The sequence below is a fragment of the Aedes albopictus genome, chromosome 3 (genome assembly GCF_035046485.1).
Source record: "Aedes albopictus strain Foshan chromosome 3, AalbF5, whole genome shotgun sequence".
Classification (NCBI taxonomy): domain Eukaryota; kingdom Metazoa; phylum Arthropoda; class Insecta; order Diptera; family Culicidae; genus Aedes; species Aedes albopictus.
This window is the reverse complement of record NC_085138.1, coordinates 46,122,298-46,147,162: the sequence shown is the minus strand read 5'-3', so window position 1 is coordinate 46,147,162 and position 24,865 is coordinate 46,122,298. Positions and strand designations below refer to the sequence as shown.

The window sequence follows — 24,865 nt, the reverse complement described above, 5'->3', positions numbered from 1 at the left end:
GTGAAATTCCTTGAAACTCCCAAAATACAAAAATTCCTCAAAGTGCATATTTTTTACGATTCAGTATTCATGCTACCCGTCGGATGATAGCTCAGTGTGTCTTCTTTCAACTAGGGACGGTTTGGTGAAACTGTTATTTCGTTAAAAATTTATTTTATTCGTCAAATATTTTCTATAGTGAAATTCCTTTGAACCACTAAAATACAAAAACTCCTCAAAGTGCATATTTTTTACGATTCAGTATCCATGCCACCCGTCGGATGATAGCTCAGTGTGTCTTCTTTCAACTAGGGACGGTTTGGTGAAACTGTTATTTCGTTAAAAATTTATTTTATTCGTCAAATATTTTCTATAGTGAAATTCCTTTGAACCACTAAAATACAAAAACTCCTCAAAGTGCATATTTTTTACGATTCAGTATCCATGCTACCCGTCGGATGATAGCTCAGTGTGTCTTCTTTCAACTAGGGACGGTTTGGTGAAACTGTTATTTCGTTAAAAATTTATTTTATTCGTCAAATATTTTCTATAGTGAAATTCCTTTGAACCACTAAAATACAAAAACTCCTCAAAGTGCATATTTTTTACGATTCAGTATCCATGCTACCCGTCGGATGATAGCTCAGTGTGTCTTCTTTCGACTAGGGATGGTTTGGTGAAACTGTTATTTCGTTAAAAATTTATTTTATTCGTCAAATATTTTCTATAGTGAAATTGATTTGAACCACTAAAATACAAAAACTCCTCAAAGTGCATATTTTTTACGATTCAGTATCCATGCTACCCGTCGGATGATAGCTCAGTGTGTCTTCTTTCGACTAGGGACGGTTTGGTGAAACTGTTATTTCGTTAAAAATTTATTTTATTCGTCAAATATTTTCTATAGTGAAATTCCTTTGAACAACTAAAATACAAAAACTCCTCAAAGTGCATATTTTTTACGATTCAGTATTCATGCTACCCGTCGGATGATAGCTCAGTGTATCTTCTTTCAACTAGGGACGGTTTGGTGAAACTGTTATTTCGTTAAAAATTTATTTTATTCGTCAAATATTTTCTAAAGTGAAATTCCTTGAAACTCCCAAAATACAAAAATTCCTCAAAGTGCATATTTTTTACGATTCAGTATTCATGCTACCCGTCGGATGATAGCTCAGTGTGTCTTCTTTCAACTAGGGACGGTTTGGTGAAACTGTTATTTCGTTAAAAATTTATTTTATTCGTCAAATATTTTCTATAGTGAAATTCCTTTGAACCACTAAAATACAAAAACTCCTCAAAGTGCATATTTTTTACGATTCAGTATCCATGCTACCCGTCGGATGATAGCTCAGTGTGTCTTCTTTCAACTAGGGACGGTTTGGTGAAACTGTTATTTCGTTAAAAATTTATTTTATTCGTCAAATATTTTCTATAGTGAAATTCCTTTGAACCACTAAAATACAAAAACTCCTCAAAGTGCATATTTTTTACGATTCAGTATCCATGCTACCCGTCGGATGATAGCTCAGTGTGTCTTCTTTCGACTAGGGATGGTTTGGTGAAACTGTTATTTCGTTAAAAATTTATTTTATTCGTCAAATATTTTCTATAGTGAAATTGATTTGAACCACTAAAATACAAAAACTCCTCAAAGTGCATATTTTTTACGATTCAGTATCCATGCTACCCGTCGGATGATAGCTCAGTGTGTCTTCTTTCGACTAGGGACGGTTTGGTGAAACTGTTATTTCGTTAAAAATTTATTTTATTCGTCAAATATTTTCTATAGTGAAATTCCTTTGAACAACTAAAATACAAAAACTCCTCAAAGTGCATATTTTTTACGATTCAGTATTCATGCTACCCGTCGGATGATAGCTCAGTGTATCTTCTTTCAACTAGGGACGGTTTGGTGAAACTGTTATTTCGTTAAAAATTTATTTTATTCGTCAAATATTTTCTAAAGTGAAATTCCTTGAAACTCCCAAAATACAAAAATTCCTCAAAGTGCATATTTTTTACGATTCAGTATTCATGCTACCCGTCGGATGATAGCTCAGTGTGTCTTCTTTCAACTAGGGACGGTTTGGTGAAACTGTTACTTCGTTAAAAATTTATTTTATTCGTCAAATATTTTCTATAGTGAAATTCCTTTGAACCACTAAAATACAAAAACTCCTCAAAGTGCATATTTTTTACGATTCAGTATCCATGCCACCCGTCGGATGATAGCTCAGTGTGTCTTCTTTCAACTAGGGACGGTTTGGTGAAACTGTTATTTCGTTAAAAATTTATTTTATTCGTCAAATATTTTCTATAGTGAAATTCCTTTGAACCACTAAAATACAAAAACTCCTCAAAGTGCATATTTTTTACGATTCAGTATCCATGCTACCCGTCGGATGATAGCTCAGTGTGTCTTCTTTCGACTAGGGACGGTTTGGTGAAACTGTTATTTCGTTAAAAATTTATTTTATTCGTCAAATATTTTCTATAGTGAAATTCCTTTGAACAACTAAAATACAAAAACTCCTCAAAGTGCATATTTTTTACGATTCAGTATTCATGCTACCCGTCGGATGATAGCTCAGTGTATCTTCTTTCAACTAGGGACGGTTTGGTGAAACTGTTATTTCGTTAAAAATTTATTTTATTCGTCAAATATTTTCTAAAGTGAAATTCCTTGAAACTCCCAAAATACAAAAATTCCTCAAAGTGCATATTTTTTACGATTCAGTATTCATGCTACCCGTCGGATGATAGCTCAGTGTGTCTTCTTTCAACTAGGGACGGTTTGGTGAAACTGTTATTTCGTTAAAAATTTATTTTATTCGTCAAATATTTTCTATAGTGAAATTCCTTTGAACCACTAAAATACAAAAACTCCTCAAAGTGCATATTTTTTACGATTCAGTATCCATGCCACCCGTCGGATGATAGCTCAGTGTGTCTTCTTTCAACTAGGGACGGTTTGGTGAAACTGTTATTTCGTTAAAAATTTATTTTATTCGTCAAATATTTTCTATAGTGAAATTCCTTTGAACCACTAAAATACAAAAACTCCTCAAAGTGCATATTTTTTACGATTCAGTATCCATGCTACCCGTCGGATGATAGCTCAGTGTGTCTTCTTTCAACTAGGGACGGTTTGGTGAAACTGTTATTTCGTTAAAAATTTATTTTATTCGTCAAATATTTTCTATAGTGAAATTCCTTTGAACCACTAAAATACAAAAACTCCTCAAAGTGCATATTTTTTACGATTCAGTATCCATGCTACCCGTCGGATGATAGCTCAGTGTGTCTTCTTTCAACTAGGGACGGTTTGGTGAAACTGTTATTTCGTTAAAAATTTATTTTATTCGTCAAATATTTTCTATAGTGAAATTCCTTTGAACCACTAAAATACAAAAACTCCTCAAAGTGCATATTTTTTACGATTCAGTATCCATGCTACCCGTCGGATGATAGCTCAGTGTGTCTTCTTTCGACTAGGGATGGTTTGGTGAAACTGTTATTTCGTTAAAAATTTATTTTATTCGTCAAATATTTTCTATAGTGAAATTGATTTGAACCACTAAAATACAAAAACTCCTCAAAGTGCATATTTTTTACGATTCAGTATCCATGCTACCCGTCGGATGATAGCTCAGTGTGTCTTCTTTCGACTAGGGACGGTTTGGTGAAACTGTTATTTCGTTAAAAATTTATTTTATTCGTCAAATATTTTCTATAGTGAAATTCCTTTGAACAACTAAAATACAAAAACTCCTCAAAGTGCATATTTTTTACGATTCAGTATTCATGCTACCCGTCGGATGATAGCTCAGTGTATCTTCTTTCAACTAGGGACGGTTTGGTGAAACTGTTATTTCGTTAAAAATTTATTTTATTCGTCAAATATTTTCTAAAGTGAAATTCCTTGAAACTCCCAAAATACAAAAATTCCTCAAAGTGCATATTTTTTACGATTCAGTATTCATGCTACCCGTCGGATGATAGCTCAGTGTGTCTTCTTTCAACTAGGGACGGTTTGGTGAAACTGTTACTTCGTTAAAAATTTATTTTATTCGTCAAATATTTTCTATAGTGAAATTCCTTTGAACCACTAAAATACAAAAACTCCTCAAAGTGCATATTTTTTACGATTCAGTATCCATGCCACCCGTCGGATGATAGCTCAGTGTGTCTTCTTTCAACTAGGGACGGTTTGGTGAAACTGTTATTTCGTTAAAATTTATTTTATTCGTCAAATATTTTCTATAGTGAAATTCCTTTGAACCACTAAAATACAAAAACTCCTCAAAGTGCATATTTTTTACGATTCAGTATCCATGCTACCCGTCGGATGATAGCTCAGTGTGTCTTCTTTCGACTAGGGACGGTTTGGTGAAACTGTTATTTCGTTAAAAATTTATTTTATTCGTCAAATATTTTCTATAGTGAAATTCCTTTGAACAACTAAAATACAAAAACTCCTCAAAGTGCATATTTTTTACGATTCAGTATTCATGCTACCCGTCGGATGATAGCTCAGTGTATCTTCTTTCAACTAGGGACGGTTTGGTGAAACTGTTATTTCGTTAAAAATTTATTTTATTCGTCAAATATTTTCTAAAGTGAAATTCCTTGAAACTCCCAAAATACAAAAATTCCTCAAAGTGCATATTTTTTACGATTCAGTATTCATGCTACCCGTCGGATGATAGCTCAGTGTGTCTTCTTTCAACTAGGGACGGTTTGGTGAAACTGTTATTTCGTTAAAAATTTATTTTATTCGTCAAATATTTTCTAAAGTGAAATTCCTTGAAACTCCCAAAATACAAAAATTCCTCAAAGTGCATATTTTTTACGATTCAGTATTCATGCTACCCGTCGGATGATAGCTCAGTGTGTCTTCTTTCAACTAGGGACGGTTTGGTGAAACTGTTACTTCGTTAAAAATTTATTTTATTCGTCAAATATTTTCTATAGTGAAATTCCTTTGAACCACTAAAATACAAAAACTCCTCAAAGTGCATATTTTTTACGATTCAGTATCCATGCCACCCGTCGGATGATAGCTCAGTGTGTCTTCTTTCAACTAGGGACGGTTTGGTGAAACTGTTATTTCGTTAAAAATTTATTTTATTCGTCAAATATTTTCTATAGTGAAATTCCTTTGAACCACTAAAATACAAAAACTCCTCAAAGTGCATATTTTTTACGATTCAGTATCCATGCTACCCGTCGGATGATAGCTCAGTGTGTCTTCTTTCGACTAGGGACGGTTTGGTGAAACTGTTATTTCGTTAAAAATTTATTTTATTCGTCAAATATTTTCTATAGTGAAATTCCTTTGAACAACTAAAATACAAAAACTCCTCAAAGTGCATATTTTTTACGATTCAGTATTCATGCTACCCGTCGGATGATAGCTCAGTGTATCTTCTTTCAACTAGGGACGGTTTGGTGAAACTGTTATTTCGTTAAAAATTTATTTTATTCGTCAAATATTTTCTAAAGTGAAATTCCTTGAAACTCCCAAAATACAAAAATTCCTCAAAGTGCATATTTTTTACGATTCAGTATTCATGCTACCCGTCGGATGATAGCTCAGTGTGTCTTCTTTCAACTAGGGACGGTTTGGTGAAACTGTTATTTCGTTAAAAATTTATTTTATTCGTCAAATATTTTCTATAGTGAAATTCCTTTGAACCACTAAAATACAAAAACTCCTCAAAGTGCATATTTTTTACGATTCAGTATCCATGCTACCCGTCGGATGATAGCTCAGTGTGTCTTCTTTCAACTAGGGACGGTTTGGTGAAACTGTTATTTCGTTAAAAATTTATTTTATTCGTCAAATATTTTCTATAGTGAAATTCCTTTGAACCACTAAAATACAAAAACTCCTCAAAGTGCATATTTTTTACGATTCAGTATCCATGCTACCCGTCGGATGATAGCTCAGTGTGTCTTCTTTCGACTACACACTCAATTTCGGTTTCTCTGTTCGGTAATTTATTTTACGGTTTTTGAACCGTAAAATACAAAAGATACTGAGTTTTCAGCATTTTTGTATAACATCACTGAGGTTCAGCAATGTTTTTTGACTTTTTACTGAACACGGTAATTATTTGTACCGAAAGTTCCGTAAAGTTAAATTTTACTGAGTTCAGTTAAACGTCAGTAAATAACGTGTACCGACTTTTCAGCATCGGCTCAATTTTACTGAGTTTCCGGTAACGTGGAATGTAAACATTGAACCGCGCCAGGATTGCTGTCAAAATCCATAAATTGGAATAAGAGATATCAACGTGGACTTAAGTTCTCTGCTGAAGGAAAAAATCATTTTCAATGCAAACTTCTGTGCCCTTGCCGCTTGTTTAGTGAGTATTTATACATCTTCAGAGCTGGAATCGAGGCTGGAATAGCCTCCTGCGCCGCACAATTCGTCTTGGATGCAATAGTTATAGGAGACTGGTTACATTTCGTCAATACTTGGGAAGTGGGAATGTACGACCGGATACTCCAGCGCAAGGATACCGATCTGGTTCAACTGAAACTGAATAATCGTTATAATTTTCAATCATTCCAAAATATGTCGGCAGGGGCACATGAATTGGAAGTTTATAAATAATGTGGGAGGTTTTAGAGTGCATCAAAAGTGGCGGACCTACCGGGAGGGAATAAATGATTTTTCAGAACTGAAAAATTCAACAAGGTCGAATAAACAAAATAGTGGAAAACCGAAAAACTCAGTAACAGCTTTATCAGCTTTTACTGACTAAATCAGTTTTCGTTTGACAGCTCGAAAATTTTGTTCTACTGACTTTTCGGTACTAACAATCCATTACTGACTTAACTCTGCTGTTCAAAAACCCAGTAAAATTTTACCGACTTCGGTAATCGAAACTGAGTGTGTAGGGACGGTTTGGTGAAACTGTTATTTCGTTAAAAATTTCAAAATACAAAAATTCCTCAAAGTGCATATTTTTTACGATTCAGTATTCATGCTACCCGTCGGATGATAGCTCAGTGTGTCTTCTTTCAACTAGGGACGGTTTGGTGAAACTGTTATTTCGTTAAAAATTTATTTTATTCGTCACGCCATACACCTTTTTTGGCCTGCCTTAATCTTAAATATTCATTTTTTTATTCGCTAGCCTGGAGGCACAAAAATATATTGCATGCAATTTTAGTGCTTGGTTGTCATCAGTTTTTACGTAATTTATGAAGGCTGTTCATGAAATATTTCATGCCATCATCAAAGGTTGTCGTTCACGTATTCTTATGTAGATGGCGCGCTGGTCGGTCAAATAATTTTTTTAGTGCTTCGGATTTTAGTGCCTGACTTGACTCTAACGCGTCTTTGTGCTCTGCAAAAGTGCTCGGAATTCGAATCTTCAGACACAAATTCAAGTCTTTCCGGTTCTTCCCTAGGACTAATAGAATAACGAGGATAACAAGGGACCATAATGGTTCGCCACTGTGCCGTCCCTTCCTGCAAAAACACCGACCTGACCATCCTGTGCCACCGGTTTCCAAAGCGGAAGGATGCCTTCCACCAATGGCAAAGTTCGCTTTGTTTGGATGATTTCGATGCCAATCTGCTCATGCAACGGTTCGTGGTGTGCACGCACCATTTCAAACAGTCCGACTATCGGAATGCCAACTCCCGGATGCTCAACGCGGTTGCCGTTCCGACGTTGGCCAGCAACGATGGGGTGAAATGGGTGAAGTGCTTTGATTTGGGTGAAACCGAGCCTTTATGCGACGAGGGAAAAAGTACAACAGGGGAGTCCAATGATGAATCGCCGGACATCGTCGAAGTTGAAAATTCAATAAATACCGAAGAAGAATCTGTACCAACAGATGGGGATTGTGCATTGATTATTGAAGATCTGGATGAGATAGAACCACTGGAAAGTTTAGAGGATGAATGTGAGGAGGATATCGTTTATTTCATAGAGGAGACCGAATCCAATGAAGGCCAAATAACGCGAATAATTTCACCGGTTGATGAAACAGAACCAGAACCAGAACCTGAGGAAAAACGAATCAAGCTAGACCACACGTCCCCCACTCAGCCGCTGGTTGATGATGATCTCGAATCAAAAAATCCACTCATTCCGGAGCCGATTGCAGCACCGCCGGTGGAGGTCCCCAAGCCATCACCGCCAACTCCTATCGCAACCTATCGGAATTCATCGGTCCAAACGGAGGATGTGCAGATCGTTTCCGAAGAGGACCAACTTCAGCGGCGCATGGTGGAGGAATTCTATCCGGAGTATGCCGGCTGCAGCCGGCTGGATCTGGCCAAACAGCTCAAGGACCGCGAGGAACGGTTGACCGAGATGACGAAGAAACTGGCCAACTTTGAAGCGGCACACACCGCGATGATGAAAACGATGGAGGCGTTCAAGACGCTCGTGAACTGAATGGTTTTTTGTTCATGTGGACTGATTGAATTCAATTTTAATGCATAGTTTCAATATTTACAAGAATTTGTATATAAAAAACACAAATAAAATTTTCTAATCCTATTGAATGTCATTTGTTGTGATCAATAAATATCCGTTAACTGAACAGAGCGTTCTTCCCCATGTTTTCACAAAAGTAATCAATGACAATATCGGATGCAATAAAACATACATTAATCGCTAAGTTTTCATAATAAATAATTTCAAAAGCTTAAAAGTAACTCACAGTTTGGCGCTGCACCGTTGGCTGCAAAATACCGCATCGGCATACAGGAGTTGATTGCTGTTCAGAACCAGCTGTTGGCAGTTCAGTCGTATCACCTTAGCCCGTTCGTGGATCTTCGCCGTGAAGCAGAGCAACCCACAACCGCAGATCGGAGTCCTGTGCATCAGCTCCACCAGCAGAAAAGGAATCATGCCCGGCGAATAGAACACCTTCCGAGAGACGACGACCCGGGCGGCCAGTTCCCACAGGGCCGGAACGTGCCCAATCTGAGTTGGGGTACGAAGATCCGGAACGGTGGAGCCTTGTTGGTCCAACTGGTTGTCGGAGAGATCCAGTTCGTCTAGCTTCATGCGTGCCATCGACTCCGGTACGGAACCGAGTCGATTGCCGGCCAGGTTTAGGAAACGAAGTCGCCCCATTTTCCACACGGCGAATGGGAGCTTGGCGATGTGATTCGTTCGTAAATCCAGCCGAACCAATTGCTTTGCGTAGATAAGCGCGGTCGGGAAGTAGCTTAGGTTGTTGCCGGTGATGTTCAGACTCTGAAGGGTGGACTGGAGCGACGAGCCTAGCAGCCACTGCCAGTCGTGGCTGTGCAGGGCATTGCCGGAAAGGTCGATTTCGTTCAAACGCAGCTGTCCGAGTTCCTTGGGAATCTTTTCCAAGCAATTGTTGGACAGATTCAGGGTGCGTAGATTTTTCAGCAGCAGGATCTGCGGATCGAATCTGACCAGCTTGATGTCGGAGATTTGCAGCAGCGTTAGATTGCGGTTGAAACCCTTCAGCGGATAATCGGCCCGGCTTCGAATTACGCATTTCGTCGAAAGTACTTTGGAGGAGGATGACAGTAGGGAAGTTTTCTTATTGGCAATAGTGAGACAGGGTAACTTCATGGGTACAGCAGGAGCAGCACCACTATCCGGCGATTCACCGGTCAGAATCGATTTCAGCACTTTCAGGAAGCCCGTCAGCTGAATCACCTCGGACTTGATCTGCAAATCGTGCTCCGGGATGTGGAACGAAATGGTCGCCTTCCCCTCGGAGATGAACCGGGTGAAGATCTTGGCGATGTTCTTCTTCAGCGTGTATCGGGTTCCTGCTTTGTTGGCATTCGTTATTAGCATGATGACCGGTTCCTCCGGTTTCTTTTCGCTGTTTTTCCCGATGGCCAGAATCGTTTTTTGAAAGGGTTTTTTAGCGACCGGCACGGTTCGATTCACAACGCACGTTTCACAAATTATTTTCATTTTGAGTAATGGGATTAAACCATTTTTTTATCACAGGATGTTAGACCGCACTTGTATGAAAACTGTTTTCATTTGATTTTGATGAAACCGAGAAACTTTCGCGCGCGCTAAAATTTAAAGGTCGGTCGTGTTCACTTCCTTTTTTGACAGCTGATAAGAATGCTGTCAGTTTCCGCTTCGCAGTTTTATAAACAAAAATCAGCTGTTCGATTGAGAGTCTACTTCTGGCTGTTATTCATCATAAAATTAATTGTATTTTTAAAAACACTAACAATGAGACTTCCATTACAAGATTATTTCCGATTGCGTAAAATGAAAAGCACAGACCAGAAATATGTGTGCATTAATTGTGGGTGCCCAGTGCAGGAATTATACCGAAGAATCAGCAGCACCGTACTGAAGATAACCGACTGCGTGAGTATCCTCACCGTCTCAGTCCTCACCTATGCCTATAGCAGTGACATCCACCATCTGATCTCGCTCCCCCAATCGCACAGGAAAAATGCAACGCCCCGGCGGACAAGTACATCGAGTTCGAAGTGCTCATTATCCTGATCGATCTGGTCCTGCTGAGCAAGTCCGCCTACCGACACATCCTGTACAATTCGAACTGTAAGAATCTGTGGAAGATTGGCATCATCCTGATACTGCTGGAGGCTTACTGCCTGTGGACGGAGACGTTCAGCAAGTTTACCAATGTGCGCTACCGCTCGGACCCGGCCGATCCTTTCCTGGCCGAGAGGGGTTTCTACGTGTCGTCGTTGCACATACTGATAGGTAAGGTTCCATATGATCGGTGGTTGAAGCACCGACGAACCGACGTGACAGCTAGAACAAACAAATTAAAATTTGTTGTCCTCGACGCCATGATGAAAAATAGCCAAACACTACCGCCACCTCTATAACGGTTCGCGTTGATTTGATAGCTTGACCCCAAACCCCCGTGTGTTCATATATAAAAGGTTCGCGTCTGCGCTGATTTGACAGAAGCGTTCGCTCGCTTCGCTGGTCGACCGTTAAATTTAGGGGGACACTTTTGAAACACCACTGTCACGTCGGTTCGTCGGTGGTTAAAGGTCTGCGTTTCAACAATTTGAGCGTGAGCTCTGCATCTCCTCAGTTGTCTCGGGAAGGAGTTTTTTGTTAGTGAGTTCCTAACGATTCTGGCACGGTAAAGGCTGGGTATGCTGCGCAATTCAGATCCTATTGTGATCCACTAGCCTCTGCCCAGCAACTCCTATCCCTACCTCCTCACGGTATCGGCCGGAAACTATGAGCAACCTTAGGGAAGATCGGGTAACCAACCCCGGTGGGAACTTTGGTCGTAGGCTGACAGGGAAGGGGGGGGGGGGGGTTGCTTCGGCAAACCTGAGCATCTGTTCTCCAGGAGGAGCGGCTCACCACAACAGCGTCTGATCCCCATGTTAGGGGCGGCTGATCTACGTCCGAGTGCCAGGGAAGGACTCTAAGCTCAATTGTGCACTATGGTCCTCCGGAAAGTAGGTGGTTGGTGTCAGGTCCTACGAGCCAGCCGTAAAAGCCCATTGTAACGGGAAATCAGCAACCGAATAATACAAACCGAGACCAACGGCAACGACTCCAGCGAACAAAAAGGACTTGCAATTGGAAACTGGGTACTTGGAACTGCCGATCTCTCAACTTCATTGGGAGTACCCACATACTCGCCGATCTACTGGAGGACCGCGGGTTCGGCATCGTAGCGCTGCAGGAGGTGTGTTGGACAGGATCCATGGTGCGAACGTTTAGAGGTAACCATACCATCTACCAGAGCTGCGGCAACACACGCGAGCTGGGAACAGCTTTCATCGTGATAGGTGATATGCAGAGGCGCGTGATCGGTTGGTGGCCGATCGACGAAAGAATGTGCAGGTTGAGGATCAAGGGCCGATTCTTCAACTTCAGCATAATAAACGTGCACAGCTCACACTCCGGAAGCACTGATGATGACAAGGACGCATTTAACGCGCAGCTCGAACGCGAGTACGATCGCTGCCCAAGCCACGACGTCAAGATCATCATCGGAGATTTAAACGCTCAGGTAGGCCAGGAGGAGGAATTCAGACCGACGATTGGTAAGTTCAGCGCCCACCAGCAAACGAACGAAAACGGTCTACGACTCATTGATTGCGCCGCCGCCAAACATATGGTTATACGTAGCACCTTTTTCCAACACAGCCTCCCTTATCGTTACACCTGGAGATCACCACACAGACGGAATCTCAAATCGACCACGTTCTGATTGACGGACGGCACTTCTCCGACATTATCGACGTCAGGACCTATCGTGGCGCCAACATCGACTCCGACCACTATCTGGTGATGGTCAAACGATTCTATAACATTCCCCAGAAAACCATTCCCCAGAAAACCAATCCCCAGAATTCCATTCCCCAGAATGTACCATTCCCCAGAAAACCATTTCCCAGAAACCCATTCCCCAGAATGTACCATTCCCCAGAATGTACCATTCCCCAGAAATCCATTCCCCAGAATGTACCATTCCCCAGAATTCCATTCCCCAGAATGTACCATTCCCCAGAAAGAAAATAAAACTATTGTTTTATTTCTGAATGGTTTATCTTCTTCTTCTTTATGGTTCTACGTCCGCACTGGGACTTGGCCTGCCTCTCTTCAACTTAGTGTTCTTTGAGCACTTCCACAGTTATTAATTGAAGGGCTTTCTTTGCCTGCTATTGCATGAATTTGTATATTGTGAGGCAAGTACAATGATACTCTATGCCTAGGGAGTCGAGGAAATTTTCCCGACCGGAACGGGAATCGAACCCGCCGTCTCCGGATTGGCGATCCATAGCCTTAACCACTAAGCTAACTGGAGACCCTGAATGGTTTATATTAATCGCTAAAAATCAAATATTTAATCGTAACAAATCACCGAAAGAAACATCCTGCCAAAAATTCTTCAAAACTTTGGAAATAAGCATGATTTCCCGGATAAAAACTAACCATAGGGTATTTGGTGAAAACCATTCTTGTACCATACAGTGTACCAGCTACAATATAGTGTATTGTAATGGAATGGTTCGCTAAAAGCTTTGCACATTGGTAGCTACTATACATTTACATCCGATTTTAATGTAACAATATATTATACTGTTTTTCTTACGTTTGAACCATTCATTTTTCGGAAACAACCTTTTTCCGTGCATTTTTAATTATTTATTCAGTTTATGATTTTTTCCGTGCTTTGTTTTGTTGATGTTCGTGACATTTTTGTTGCAAAGGAAATGAAAGAGAAAAAAGTGAATAAGTTGAAACATCTATTTAAAGTCAATAAAATGTTTAAATAAAGTGGTAAACCAGGTGTCCTAAGGACTGCATATCCAAGAGATATGGTGGGCTAGGTATGTAGAGTGCGATGAAAGGAATACGAATGTAGGTCAACCCGGAAAGACGCAGGCCAGATTACCGTAAATCAGTGGATGAGTTCAACACTATTTTTTCTCTTCTTCTCTCATGTGAAATTGCCTTGTACAACAACCGAATTAAATGCGATTTATCTTTGACATTTTTAACATAAGGACTGGACTGGACACTGAAACGACTTCTGAAATAAGTTCGTCTTCGCTTTTTAACCTAACTTATAGTTGAATCGAACTTGACAGTTTTCTCATGAGTTGTTATGTACACATTTCATAGTTCAGTCAAATTGGAGCCTCAATATTGCAATAATGGTTAAGCACGCTGTAATGATACTTATGTACCTCGTCACCCACTTCATGCAACTACATTAGTGGTCTAATAACACTTAGCGCGCTAGGCATAGTTCCATCATGCCGCTCAAAGTGTTGCCACAAATAATGCTTAGTTTGCAAAACCCGGTTATCTGGCTGGTGGGACATGGGAGCTTAAGCTTCAACTGTTAATGCAATCAGAGGCTACTCAGACTTAGACGAGTTTAGGTTAGTTTGGCTAGAACTGCCATTATCGAAGGAACATGACGAGATAATATAACATTATATGGTTTATCTAATGTAAAACAATACAACATAACAAAAGAGAACTATTCCAAAACCATGATTAAATTTATAACCAGTAGTGAAATTACAATTAAAAACAATATATTTACGGTACATTTTATTGTTTGAAACCATACGTGTACCATACAATGTACGGTATATTAAAGCCCACGTATCAGTATTTCGAACAATTCATTTACAATAAAATGTATGGTTTTGTAAAAAAATATATATGGAGAAAAATATTTTTTTATATTGTTACGATACTTAACAACCCGTATAGTATATTGTAAAAATCTCATTTACAATTCACTGTATGGTGTCTAACATTACATCTTATTGTTTTTGTATTTTTTATTTTTACAGTGGTGTTTATTGTAACAATATGGTTCTAAATAGTACTGTTACAATACAACATTCGGTTTTTCTACTGTATTTTTTATTCGGGTTGCCTTTACAATTTAGGTTATTGGTATAATTATTGGCGTCGCAACTGCTTACTATTTCAACATACATTTTTCCTTCTTTTCTGCATAGGTTGTTCTTTCGAATTGCACTTTTCAGTAAATTATCGACATCAAAATTTCTTACATTTTCTACGAAGTTTTTCCTTCTTTTCTGCATAGGCTGTTCTTTCGAGTTACACTATTCAGGTAATTATCGGCACCACAAGCACAGGTATTTAGAAATTTGAAAAAAAATATTAAATAAATATTTTAGCAATTTTAACACCGGTGGAGGCTGTAATGCCCATAATTTCCCGAAAAGTGCAATTCGAAAGAACAGCATATGCAAAAAAGAAGGGAGAATCTATGTTAAAAAAGTATATACGCAGTTGCGATGCCGATAATTTCCTGAAAAGTGCAACTCGAAAGAACAGCCTATGCAAAAGAAGGGAAAATTGTTGATGAACATATAAGCAGTTGTAATGCCAACAATTCTTATAACGACTCAAACATTTTTTTAACGAAGAAGGAAACGTAACACTCTGATAATTGCCATCGTACTTCGATTTAACGGTTTATTTGAGGGTTGACCAACTGCCAATCCGCGGCGCTCGCATCGTTTTTGTTCGAGTTTGACACTACTGCCACCTAGTTGATGGTTGGCCAAATTCAGTCCTTTTAGAATTAAGCGAATCTGTTTCCGAGACTAAAATTTGAATCGAAAAATGTTCGAAGTGTTACGTCTGTTTGTCTGTGGTGACATTGTTTTCCTTTCGGCATTCAAAAACCCAGCACTGTTCCTTTTTTCAAACAAGCTTTTTTTTTAGAATTTAGGCAATTGGTACAATTATAGGAATTATAACTGCTTTCATTTTCAACATAGATGTTTCCTTCTTTGCTGCATAGGCTGTTCTTTCGAATTGCACTTTTCAGGAAATTATCGGCATCACAACTGCTTACTTTTTCAACATAGATTTTCCCTTCTTTTCTACATGGGCTGTTCTTTCGAGTTGCAATGTTTAGGTAATTATCACAGGTGTTTAGAAATTTGAAAAAAATATATAATAAATATAACATCAATTTAACACCGGTGGTTGCAATAATGCCCATAATTTCCTGAAAAGTGCAATTTGAAAGAACAGCCTATGTAGAAAAGAAGGGAGAATCTATGTTGAAAATGTAAGCAGTTATAATTCCAAAAAAAATACTAATTGCCTTAATTCTAAGAAAAAAAAATGTTTTAAAAGAAGGAACATTGTTGGATTTTTGAAAGCCAGAAGGAAAACAATGATACCTTTTTTCCTTCTTCATTAAAAATATTTAGAATTGCTGGCATTAAAACTGCTTATTCCTATGATCACTTTTTCTATTCCATAGTACAGTAGACGTTCGGTCGGTGCAAACGGTTTAACTGCAATGCTTTCTAACTGCAAGTCCGGTAAGTGCAACAAATTTGCAGTTATCGCACCGCCAAACGTCAAAATGGTGCGCCATGTTAGCCCTAATGAACAGTCGAAGGAATTTTTCGTTCATTTTACGTCAATTGACGGCTTGTTGACACTGTCAGGCGTTGCAGTTATCGAATTTTCGTTCGCTAAGTGAAACGTAAACATGTTGCAGTTATCGAACGTCTACTGTATTGGAATAATGATAAAAGCCCTTCTCATACCACATGAATGAAGGGCCTTTGAAGCGAATAATTAGGAACATCCATTGGGATGGATTCCTCCAACCATTTGCGTAGAAAAACGTGGTCAGTTGAGTCTTTCCGAGTAACTCAAAGTTTTCGATAGAAAAATCTTTTTAATATAAACCGACCATAAACTGGTCCATTAGCATTGAAACAAACTTTGACCCCGGGAGTCAATTGCTCCGCCCCAGAGGAGGACGGGCCAAAGCCCCAAGCAGCTGGTCTGAGCCGCGGCCGCTTCGGGGTGGGCACTCAAGGCCTCTTTTGACTCCCGGGTCCCAGGGCGTTTCGGATGGGGAAGTTTTCGGTGGGGTTTGACCTAAAAAGAGATTTGAATTACTTACAGATTTATTGATTTCTGAAAAAGGCGTCGTGCAGTGGCGGGTGGAACGCCGGTACACGGATCTCGTTCATCGTGTCTCCGGCAGGTTAATCGTAGAGCGGCAATCGGTTGTGGTCCGGATTCGATCCGGCACGGAAGGATAAAGTGCGGCGTGGCCGGCAGGCCGTCGCGATTCGGCGAAATAGCGGCTAACGTGAGCTCGTAGTGTAACGTAGAGTCCTGCACGGGGGGGGGGGGGAGGTGGTTTCCTGATACGGTCCGGCGGCCGTTAGATTCTGGCCGGACGAACTTGCGGCCGATGAGAAGCGTAGCGAAGAAATGTCACTGACCGGTGGCGGCGGTTTGACGTGGGTTACCGCAGCTTGTCGCGATCTGTTCCCTAGCTAGCGGGTGCTGTAATCTAGTCCGTCAACAGCCCAAATCGAACCCCCCCACGAGGTTGGATCCGCACTTCTTTACACTGATCGGAGGCCGCAAACGTGGCAACTCCGTCCCTAAGACTTTGCACTTCTTTCCTCGAGCACGGTTAAGGATTCACTGATCCGAACACCGTTCGTCACCTCCCTCGCCGTCCCATTCTCCGATTTTCTCTCGATCTCAGTGTTTCCGCCCACATCGCCACCCGCTTCAGGCGGCTGCAGAAACTCACCATTCTTCATTGCGCGTTGACGTACCGTGGCGCGCATTGGATCGACACGCACGACGCCCACTGTTCAAAGCGACCGTTGGAGTAGCTATATAAACATTTCCCTACATTCCCCCACCATAAGCGCAAAGTTACCGTTCGGTAACAGCATCTTGTACACTGAACAACATCAAAAGAAAATGCATTTTCTCTGTAAATTTTGCACATCACTTTTAAAACTTTATTCATCGTGAAACAAGTGCTGCACAATTTTCACAAATCTGTCAAAAACAAAACATTTTATAGCAACGCAACTGAAATGGACAGTTTGTGAACTTTCAAGATAGGTTTAAAGATCAACATGCAACTGTGTACAATGGTAATTAAACGTTTGAACCATTGTAGAATATTTTTATGTATAAGAAATAGATGTTTGCGCGTAATAACACTATAATGTTAAAATCCTTGCCTATAACATATCATTATGATCAACGTTGTACTGTTTGTGTATCGAATTAAACTTTTTAGACGAGTATATTAAACTTTTCTGGGGAATGGTACATTCTGGGGAATGGATTTCTGGGGAATGGTGCATTCTGGGTAATGGATTTCTGGGGAATGGACTTCTGGGAAATGGTACATTCTGGGGAATGGTACATTCTGGGAAATGGTTTTCTGGGGAATGGAATTCTGGGGATTGGTATTCTGGGGAATGGTTTTCTGGGGAATGTTATAGAATCGGTCAAACTGCGCCCAAAACTCTCCGTCATCAACAATGTACGGTACCAGCGACCGCCACGGTACAACCTAGAGCGACTGAAGCAACCGGATATCGCCTCAGCATACGCGCAGAATCTCGAGGCCGCGTTGCCTGACGAGGGCGAGCTCGATGAGGCCCCTCTAGAGGACTGCTGGAGTACAGTGAAAGCAGCCATCAACGACGCAGCCGAGAGCACCATCGGGTACGTGGAACGGAATCGACGGAACGAATGGTTCGACGAAGAGTGCAGAACGGTTTTAGGGGAGAAGAACGCAGCGAGGGCGGTAATGCTGCAGCAAGGGATCCGACAGAACGTGGAACGTTACAAACAGAAGCGAAAACAGCAGACCCGCCACTTTCGGGAGAAAAAGCGCCGCCTGGAAGAAGCGGAGTGTGAAGAAATGGAACAGCTGTGCCGTTCCCAAGAAACGCGAAAGTTCTATCAGAAGCTCAACGCATCCCGCAACGGCTTCGTGCCGCGATCCGAAATAATGCAGGGATAAAGACGGAGGCCTCTTGACGGACGGACGTGAGGTGATCGAAAGGTAGAAGCAGCACTTCGATCAGCATCTGAACGGCGTGGAGAACGTAGGCACGGGAGCCCACGGCAACGGAGGAAACGACGACGCCAGTGCAGCGGAGGACGGAAATGAACCAACTCCCACGCTGAGGGAAGTTAAGGATGCCATTCACCAGCTCAAAACCAACAAAGCAGCTGGTAAGGATGGTATCGCAGCTGAACTCATCAAGATGGGCTCAGAAAAGTTGGCCACCTGTCTGCATCGGCTGATAGTCAGGATCTGGGAAACCGAACAGCTACCGGAGGAGTGGAAGAAAGGGGTAATCTGTCCCATACACAAGAAAGGCGACCATTTTGAATGTGAGAATTTCAGGGCGATCACTATTTTGAATGCTGCCTATAAAGTTCTATCCCAGATCATCTTCCGTCGTCTGTCACCTAAAACGAATGAGTTCGTGGAAAGTTATCAAGCCGGTTTCATCGACGGCCGGTCGACAACGGACCTGATCTTTACCGTACGGCAAATCCTCCAGAAATGCCGTGAATACCAGGTCCCAACGCATCACCTGTTCATCGACTTCAAAGCGGCATACGACAGTATCGACCGCGCAGAGCTATGGAGAATCATGGACGAAAACGGCTTTCCTGGGAAGCTGACTAGACTGATTAAAGCAACGATGGACGGTGTTCAAAAATGCGTAAGGGTTTCGAGTGAACTATCCAGTTCATTCGAATCTCGCCGGGGACTGCGACAAGGTGATGGACTCTCATGCCTACTTTCCAACATCGCTCTGGAAAGTGTGATGCGACGAACCGGGCTCAACACCCGAGGAACGACTTTCACAAAATCCGAACAATTTGTGTGCTTTGCGGACGACATGGACATTATTGCCAGAACATTTGGAACGGTGACAGAGCTGTACACCCGCCTGAAACGCGAAGCAGCAAAAGTCGGACTGGTGGTCAAAGTATATGCTGGTAGACGGAACCGAACACGACCGGATCCGTCTGGGTAGTAATGTTACAATAGACGGGGATACTTTCGAGGTGGTGGAGGAATTCGTCTACCTCGGATCCTTACTGACGGCTGTGAGCCGTGAAATTCGGAGGCGCATCATCAGCGTAAGTCGGGCCTACTACGGGCTCCAGAAGAAACTGCGGTCGAAAAAGATTCACCCACGTACCAATTGTACCATGTACAAAACGCTAATAAGACCGGTGGTCCTCTACGGGCACGAGACATGGACCATGCTCGAGGAGGACCTGCAAGCACTCGGAATTCGAGCGACGCGTGCTAAGGACAATCTTCGGCGGTGTGCAGGAGAACGGTGTGTGGCGGAGAAGAATGAACCACGAGCTCGCTGCACTTTACGGCGAACCCAGCATCCAGAAGGTGGCTAAAGCCGGAAGGATACGGTGGGCAGGACATGTTGCAAGAATGCCGGACAACAACCCCGCAAAGCTGGTGTTTGCAACTGATCCGGTTGGCACAAGAAGGCGTGGAGCGCAGAGAGCACGATGGGCGGACCAGGTGGAGTGTGACCTGGCGAGCATTGGGCGCGACCGAGGATGGAGAGCGGCTGCCACAAACCGAGTACTGTGGCGTACTAGTGTTGATTATGTCTTGTCTTAACCCTCTAATACCCAAATTTTTGATTTTGATCTAAATATCATTTTTCGTCATCTAAAATCGATTTAAACATGTTTTGGAAGATGATTCTTTTTAATTCTCGATTTCGTGAATTTCAGTTTTTGATTTTTCTAATTTTTATTTTTGAACATCCCCACTTTTTTATATTTTTCCTGGAAGCCTATTTGGGGTACGGATTTTTTGGGATGAAAACATTTTGAGATTTTATGATTATGTATTGTTGAAATATTTTTATTTTTATTTTTTTTCACATAAAATTTTATTTTCCGTGTAATTTTAAGGAAAATAACTTTAGAGTGTATTCGATCCCCTTAAACTATTAAACAAGGATAGAATGGTTTGGGAAAAATTTAAAATATATTAATTGTAGCGATTCAATACAAAATAAACAATGACTTCTAAAATGTGACCAAAACATCAATTTTCCAATGATTTTTAAAAAATGTAAATACGCTTTAAAATACACCAAAAACCATTTTGAGATATACAAAACAGTCCTAAATATCAGCCAAAAATATAAAAGTTTTGATTTCCCACGAAACAAAAATTACAAAAATGCTCAAACTATACCCCGTCTAAAGGCGGGGTTGGGTATTAGAGGGTTAACCCTCTAATACCCAAATTTTTGATTTTGATCTAAATATCATTTTTCGTCATCTAAAATCGATTTAAACATGTTTTAGAAGATGATTCTTTTCAATTCTCGATTTCGTGAATTTCAGTTTTTGATTTTTCTAATTTTTATTTTTGAACATCCCCACACTTTTATATTTTTCCTGGAAGCCGATTTTGGGAACGGATTTTTTGAGATGAAAACATTTTGAGATTTTATGATTATTGTTGAAAAACTATTATTTTAAATTTTTTTCACAAAAAATTTTATTTTCCATGTTATTTTAAGGAAAATAATTTTAGAGTGTATTCGATTCCCTTAAACTATTAAACAAGGATAGAACGATTTGGGAAAAATTTAAAATATGTTAATTGTAGCGATTCAATACAAAATAAACAATGACTTCTAAAATGTGACCAAAACATCAATTTTCCAATGATTTTTAAAAAATGTAAATACGCTTTAAAATACACCAAAAACCATTTTGAGATATACAAAACAGTCCTAAATATCAGCCAAAAATATAAAAGTTTTGATTTCCCACGAAACAAAAATTACAAAAATGCTCAAACTATACCCCGTCTAAAGGCGGGGTTGGGTATTAGAGGGTTAACCCTCTAATACCCAAATTTTTGATTTTGATCTAAATATCATTTTTCGTCATCTAAAATCGATTTAAACATGTTTTAGAAGATGATTCTTTTCAATTCTCGATTTCGTGAATTTCAGTTTTTGATTTTTCTAATTTTTATTTTTGAACATCCCCACACTTTTATATTTTTCCTGGAAGCCGATTTTGGGAACGGATTTTTTGAGATGAAAACATTTTGAGATTTTATGATTATTGTTGAAAAACTATTATTTTAAATTTTTTTCACAAAAAATTTTATTTTCCATGTTATTTTAAGGAAAATAATTTTAGAGTGTATTCGATTCCCTTAAACTATTAAACAAGGATAGAACGATTTGGGAAAAATTTAAAATATGTTAATTGTAGCGATTCAATACAAAATAAACAATGACTTCTAAAATGTGACCAAAACATCAATTTTCCAATGATTTTTAAAAAATGTAAATACGCTTTAAAATACACCAAAAACCATTTTGAGATATACAAAACAGTCCTAAATATCAGCCAAAAATATAAAAGTTTTGATTTCCCACGAAACAAAAATTACAAAAATGCTCAAACTATACCCCGTCTAAAGGCGGGGTTGGGTATTAGAGGGTTAACCCTCTAATACCCAAATTTTTGATTTTGATCTAAATATCATTTTTCGTCATCTAAAATCGATTTAAACATGTTTTAGAAGATGATTCTTTTCAATTCTCGATTTCGTGAATTTCAGTTTTTGATTTTTCTAATTTTTATTTTTGAACATCCCCACACTTTTATATTTTTCCTGGAAGCCGATTTTGGGAACGGATTTTTTGAGATGAAAACATTTTGAGATTTTATGATTATTGTTGAAAAACTATTATTTTAAATTTTTTTCACAAAAAATTTTATTTTCCATGTAATTTTAAGGAAAATAATTTTAGAGTGTATTCGATTCCCTTAAACTATTAAACAAGGATAGAACGATTTGGGAAAAATTTAAAATATGTTAATTGTAGCGATTCAATACAAAATAAACAATGACTTCTAAAAGGTGACTAAAACATCAATTTTTCAATTATTTTTAAAGAATGTAAATACGCTTTAAAATACACCAAAAACCATTTTGAGATATACAGAACAGTGCTGAATATCAGCCAAAAATATAAAAAAAATGATTTTCCACGAAACAAAAATTACAAAAATACTCAAACTATACCCCGTCTAAAGGCGGGATTGGGTATTAGAGGGTTAAATGTGATGTTGAACAAATAAATGTATGTATGTATGTTCCTAACGATTCTATGCGGTAAGGAGCTCAAGCAATTTTTTAAACCACCCAAGCAATTTGTAATTGATTTACCTTAATTTCTATAACAATTTATCCTAACAGGAACCATCCTGCTCTACATCTTCATTTACCTATTGACGCGGATTCTTCTACATCGAAAAACCATTGGATTGGACGCAGGAAAGAGCTATCCCGTGGTACTGCTGCAGGGCACCATCCTCGCCAGCATTGCCAAATTCTTCTTCATTCCTATCATCATCTGGAAGCAGCACACCACCGATTCAGCAATGGCCATTCACATCTCGCTGGTGGTGGCCTACTTTGTGATCTCCCTCATTCAGATACACTCCGTAGTCAGTCAGTGCGCGTGGACAAAATCGGCTGTCATCGTACTTTTGGCATTCATCGTTAAAACTTACTTCCTAACCGAGATTAGTTTATTTCTAAATGCATTGATGTAAAAATTAAAGATGCTAACAGCTACGAACAAATTCTTCCAATTTCTTTAACTGTTTCACTAAAACCCAACAGCTTCTGTGTCTCGTCCGTTTGATTGTGAATTTCAAATAGTTCGTCGCCCTCGTCGGCCGCCTTAGGTCCTATCACAACCACAACCGGATATCCGGTTTTCTTGGCGTCCAGAAGCCGTTTGCCTATAGTTAGGTTAGTCCTATCATCTACCACAATATCCGAGCCTACCATGACTAGTTTGTTGATTTCTCCCTCCAGTTTATGCAACCACGGCTGAACAAGAGTTTCCTCCTTACTTCCTTTCTTCGGTGGAATCAAACAGACTTTAAACGGAGCGAACGGAACAGGCCAACGGATCTCCGTTTCACTAGAAAGTACCTCAACCCCGGCCGCAATCAGCCGGGTAATTCCTATCCCGTAGCAACCCATCTGAAGCGTTTCCGGTTTCCCGTTCTGGTGTAAAAACTTAGCGCCCAACGCTTTGCTATACTTATCCTCCAGTATGAACGCATGGGCTACTTCGATCCCCGCCTGCCGCACGATATTATCATTGTTACATCGCTCGCAAGGCCTACTGCTATCGAACATCTCCTGATTGCACCCCATACCGCATACGCTACAGCAAACCAACTGATCCTCACCGACCTCACTGGGGAAATGGTACTCGTGAGAGGTGGATCCCCCCATGACCCCGGTGTCTCCTCTTACCTTCACGAAAGGAACTCCCACCGTCTCAAACAGCGCTCGATAGGCCTCGTTGACCTCGTCGTACGTTCGCCTAGCTTCATCCAGTCCCACATCGAACGTGTACAAATCCTTCATCAGGAATTCCTTCGCTCGCATCAACCCGAAACGTGGTTTCATTTCGTCTCGGAACTTGGTCGATATCTGGTACAACCGCAGCGGGAACTGCCGGTAGGAAACCGGCGAAATCGCTGCCAACAAAGCGGTAACGCTTTCCTCGTGTGTCTGCAAGGCCAAAAAATAAAACTGATTAGAACAGATGACTCCCTAAACTTTCGTCCTTTATCCACCCCACCGGTCCCAGGATTTGCCGCTTGCCGTGCCGATCGGTGGTGCTCATCAGTTCGCCGCCTGCCGTCTCGAGGCGGCCGCTTTTGCGCCACAAATCGGCCGAGGTCAGGATCGGTAGGGTAAGCTTCTTGGCACCGGCCATCCGTTGCATATAGTAATCGACCAGGTCGATGGCCTTCTGAACCGAGCGCTGCAGCAGCGGCAGGATGTAAAAGGTACCGTTGCCAGCCTGCCGGATAAGGCCCTGTTCGAGCATCAGCTGAGAAGAGAGAGATTGGATGAGCGGCGCGACGAATCGTAAGTGGTGATAGAACTTACCCGCTGACTTTTGGATGTAATGTCTTGGTTCTTGACGATTGCATTTTTTGGTATTATCAAAGAAGGTTGAAAAATCTTCGAAAGTCTGTTCATTTTTGTTTATTTCACTAGAAACTATTCATAATACGTACAGTAAAATAATTATGAATTAGAGCACTTTTTGAACCTCGCTCGGTTAGCACGTCTACACTCGTGCTAGGGAGAGAAGGGAGAAGGGAGAGAGGTGTAACAATAAACGTGCTTTACTTCCTCTTTGAAACTGACAGCTTTTCAGTGTTGACAGAATGTTCGTTTAAGCCAGAACAATCGGGTTTTTGTTTGAATGGACTTACGATAAGTTTCCTGTTCCCAAGTAGAGCGCTCAAGTGAAATTCAATAACAAATTTTGAAAACGACGAATAATCAATGCTACACCATTGATTATACGTCGTTTTCAAAATTTGTTACTGAATTCCACCTTTTCCATAAAAGTAATTTTGACATTTCAGGCTGAACATTTCAATAGGTCCTATCTGCATTTGAGAGGCTCTCTTTATTCACTTTCTCTTTCAATAATTGCAATGTAATGGTACCCTTTTCAACTACT

The 24,865-nt window shown here is 40.2% G+C and overlaps 3 protein-coding genes and 1 long non-coding RNA gene across 4 annotated transcripts; 2 read left to right on the top strand and 2 right to left on the bottom strand.

Moving 5' to 3' along the window:
* Positions 1 to 8,422: 8,422 nt before the first annotated feature.
* On the bottom strand, positions 8,423 to 10,055 carry LOC109410445 (leucine-rich repeat protein 1). The gene has a single exon (XM_019684001.3). The coding sequence runs from the start codon at positions 9,918 to 9,920 to the stop codon at positions 8,670 to 8,672; it is 1,251 nt and encodes a 416-aa protein (XP_019539546.3). The 5' UTR covers positions 9,921 to 10,055; the 3' UTR covers positions 8,423 to 8,669.
* Positions 10,056 to 10,103: 48 nt separating this feature from the next.
* On the top strand, positions 10,104 to 22,946 carry LOC109410447 (protein ARV1). The gene is made up of 3 exons (XM_029869969.2): positions 10,104 to 10,334; positions 10,418 to 10,697; positions 22,558 to 22,946. Exons 1-3 carry the CDS (start codon positions 10,194 to 10,196, stop codon positions 22,914 to 22,916), a joined length of 780 nt encoding a protein of 259 aa, XP_029725829.2. The 5' UTR covers positions 10,104 to 10,193; the 3' UTR covers positions 22,917 to 22,946.
* Positions 10,704 to 15,136, top strand: LOC134292203 (uncharacterized). The gene is made up of 2 exons (XR_009999521.1): positions 10,704 to 13,303; positions 13,339 to 15,136. It is a non-coding gene; the product is annotated as an uncharacterized LOC134292203 (long non-coding RNA).
* On the bottom strand, positions 22,936 to 24,496 carry LOC109401476 (probable proline--tRNA ligase, mitochondrial). The gene is made up of 3 exons (XM_019674046.3): positions 24,280 to 24,496; positions 23,966 to 24,220; positions 22,936 to 23,895 (listed from the first exon to the last, which is right to left on the bottom strand). Exons 1-3 carry the CDS (start codon positions 24,370 to 24,372, stop codon positions 22,936 to 22,938), a joined length of 1,308 nt encoding a protein of 435 aa, XP_019529591.3. The 5' UTR covers positions 24,373 to 24,496.
* Between the last annotated feature and the right edge of the window lie 369 nt (positions 24,497 to 24,865).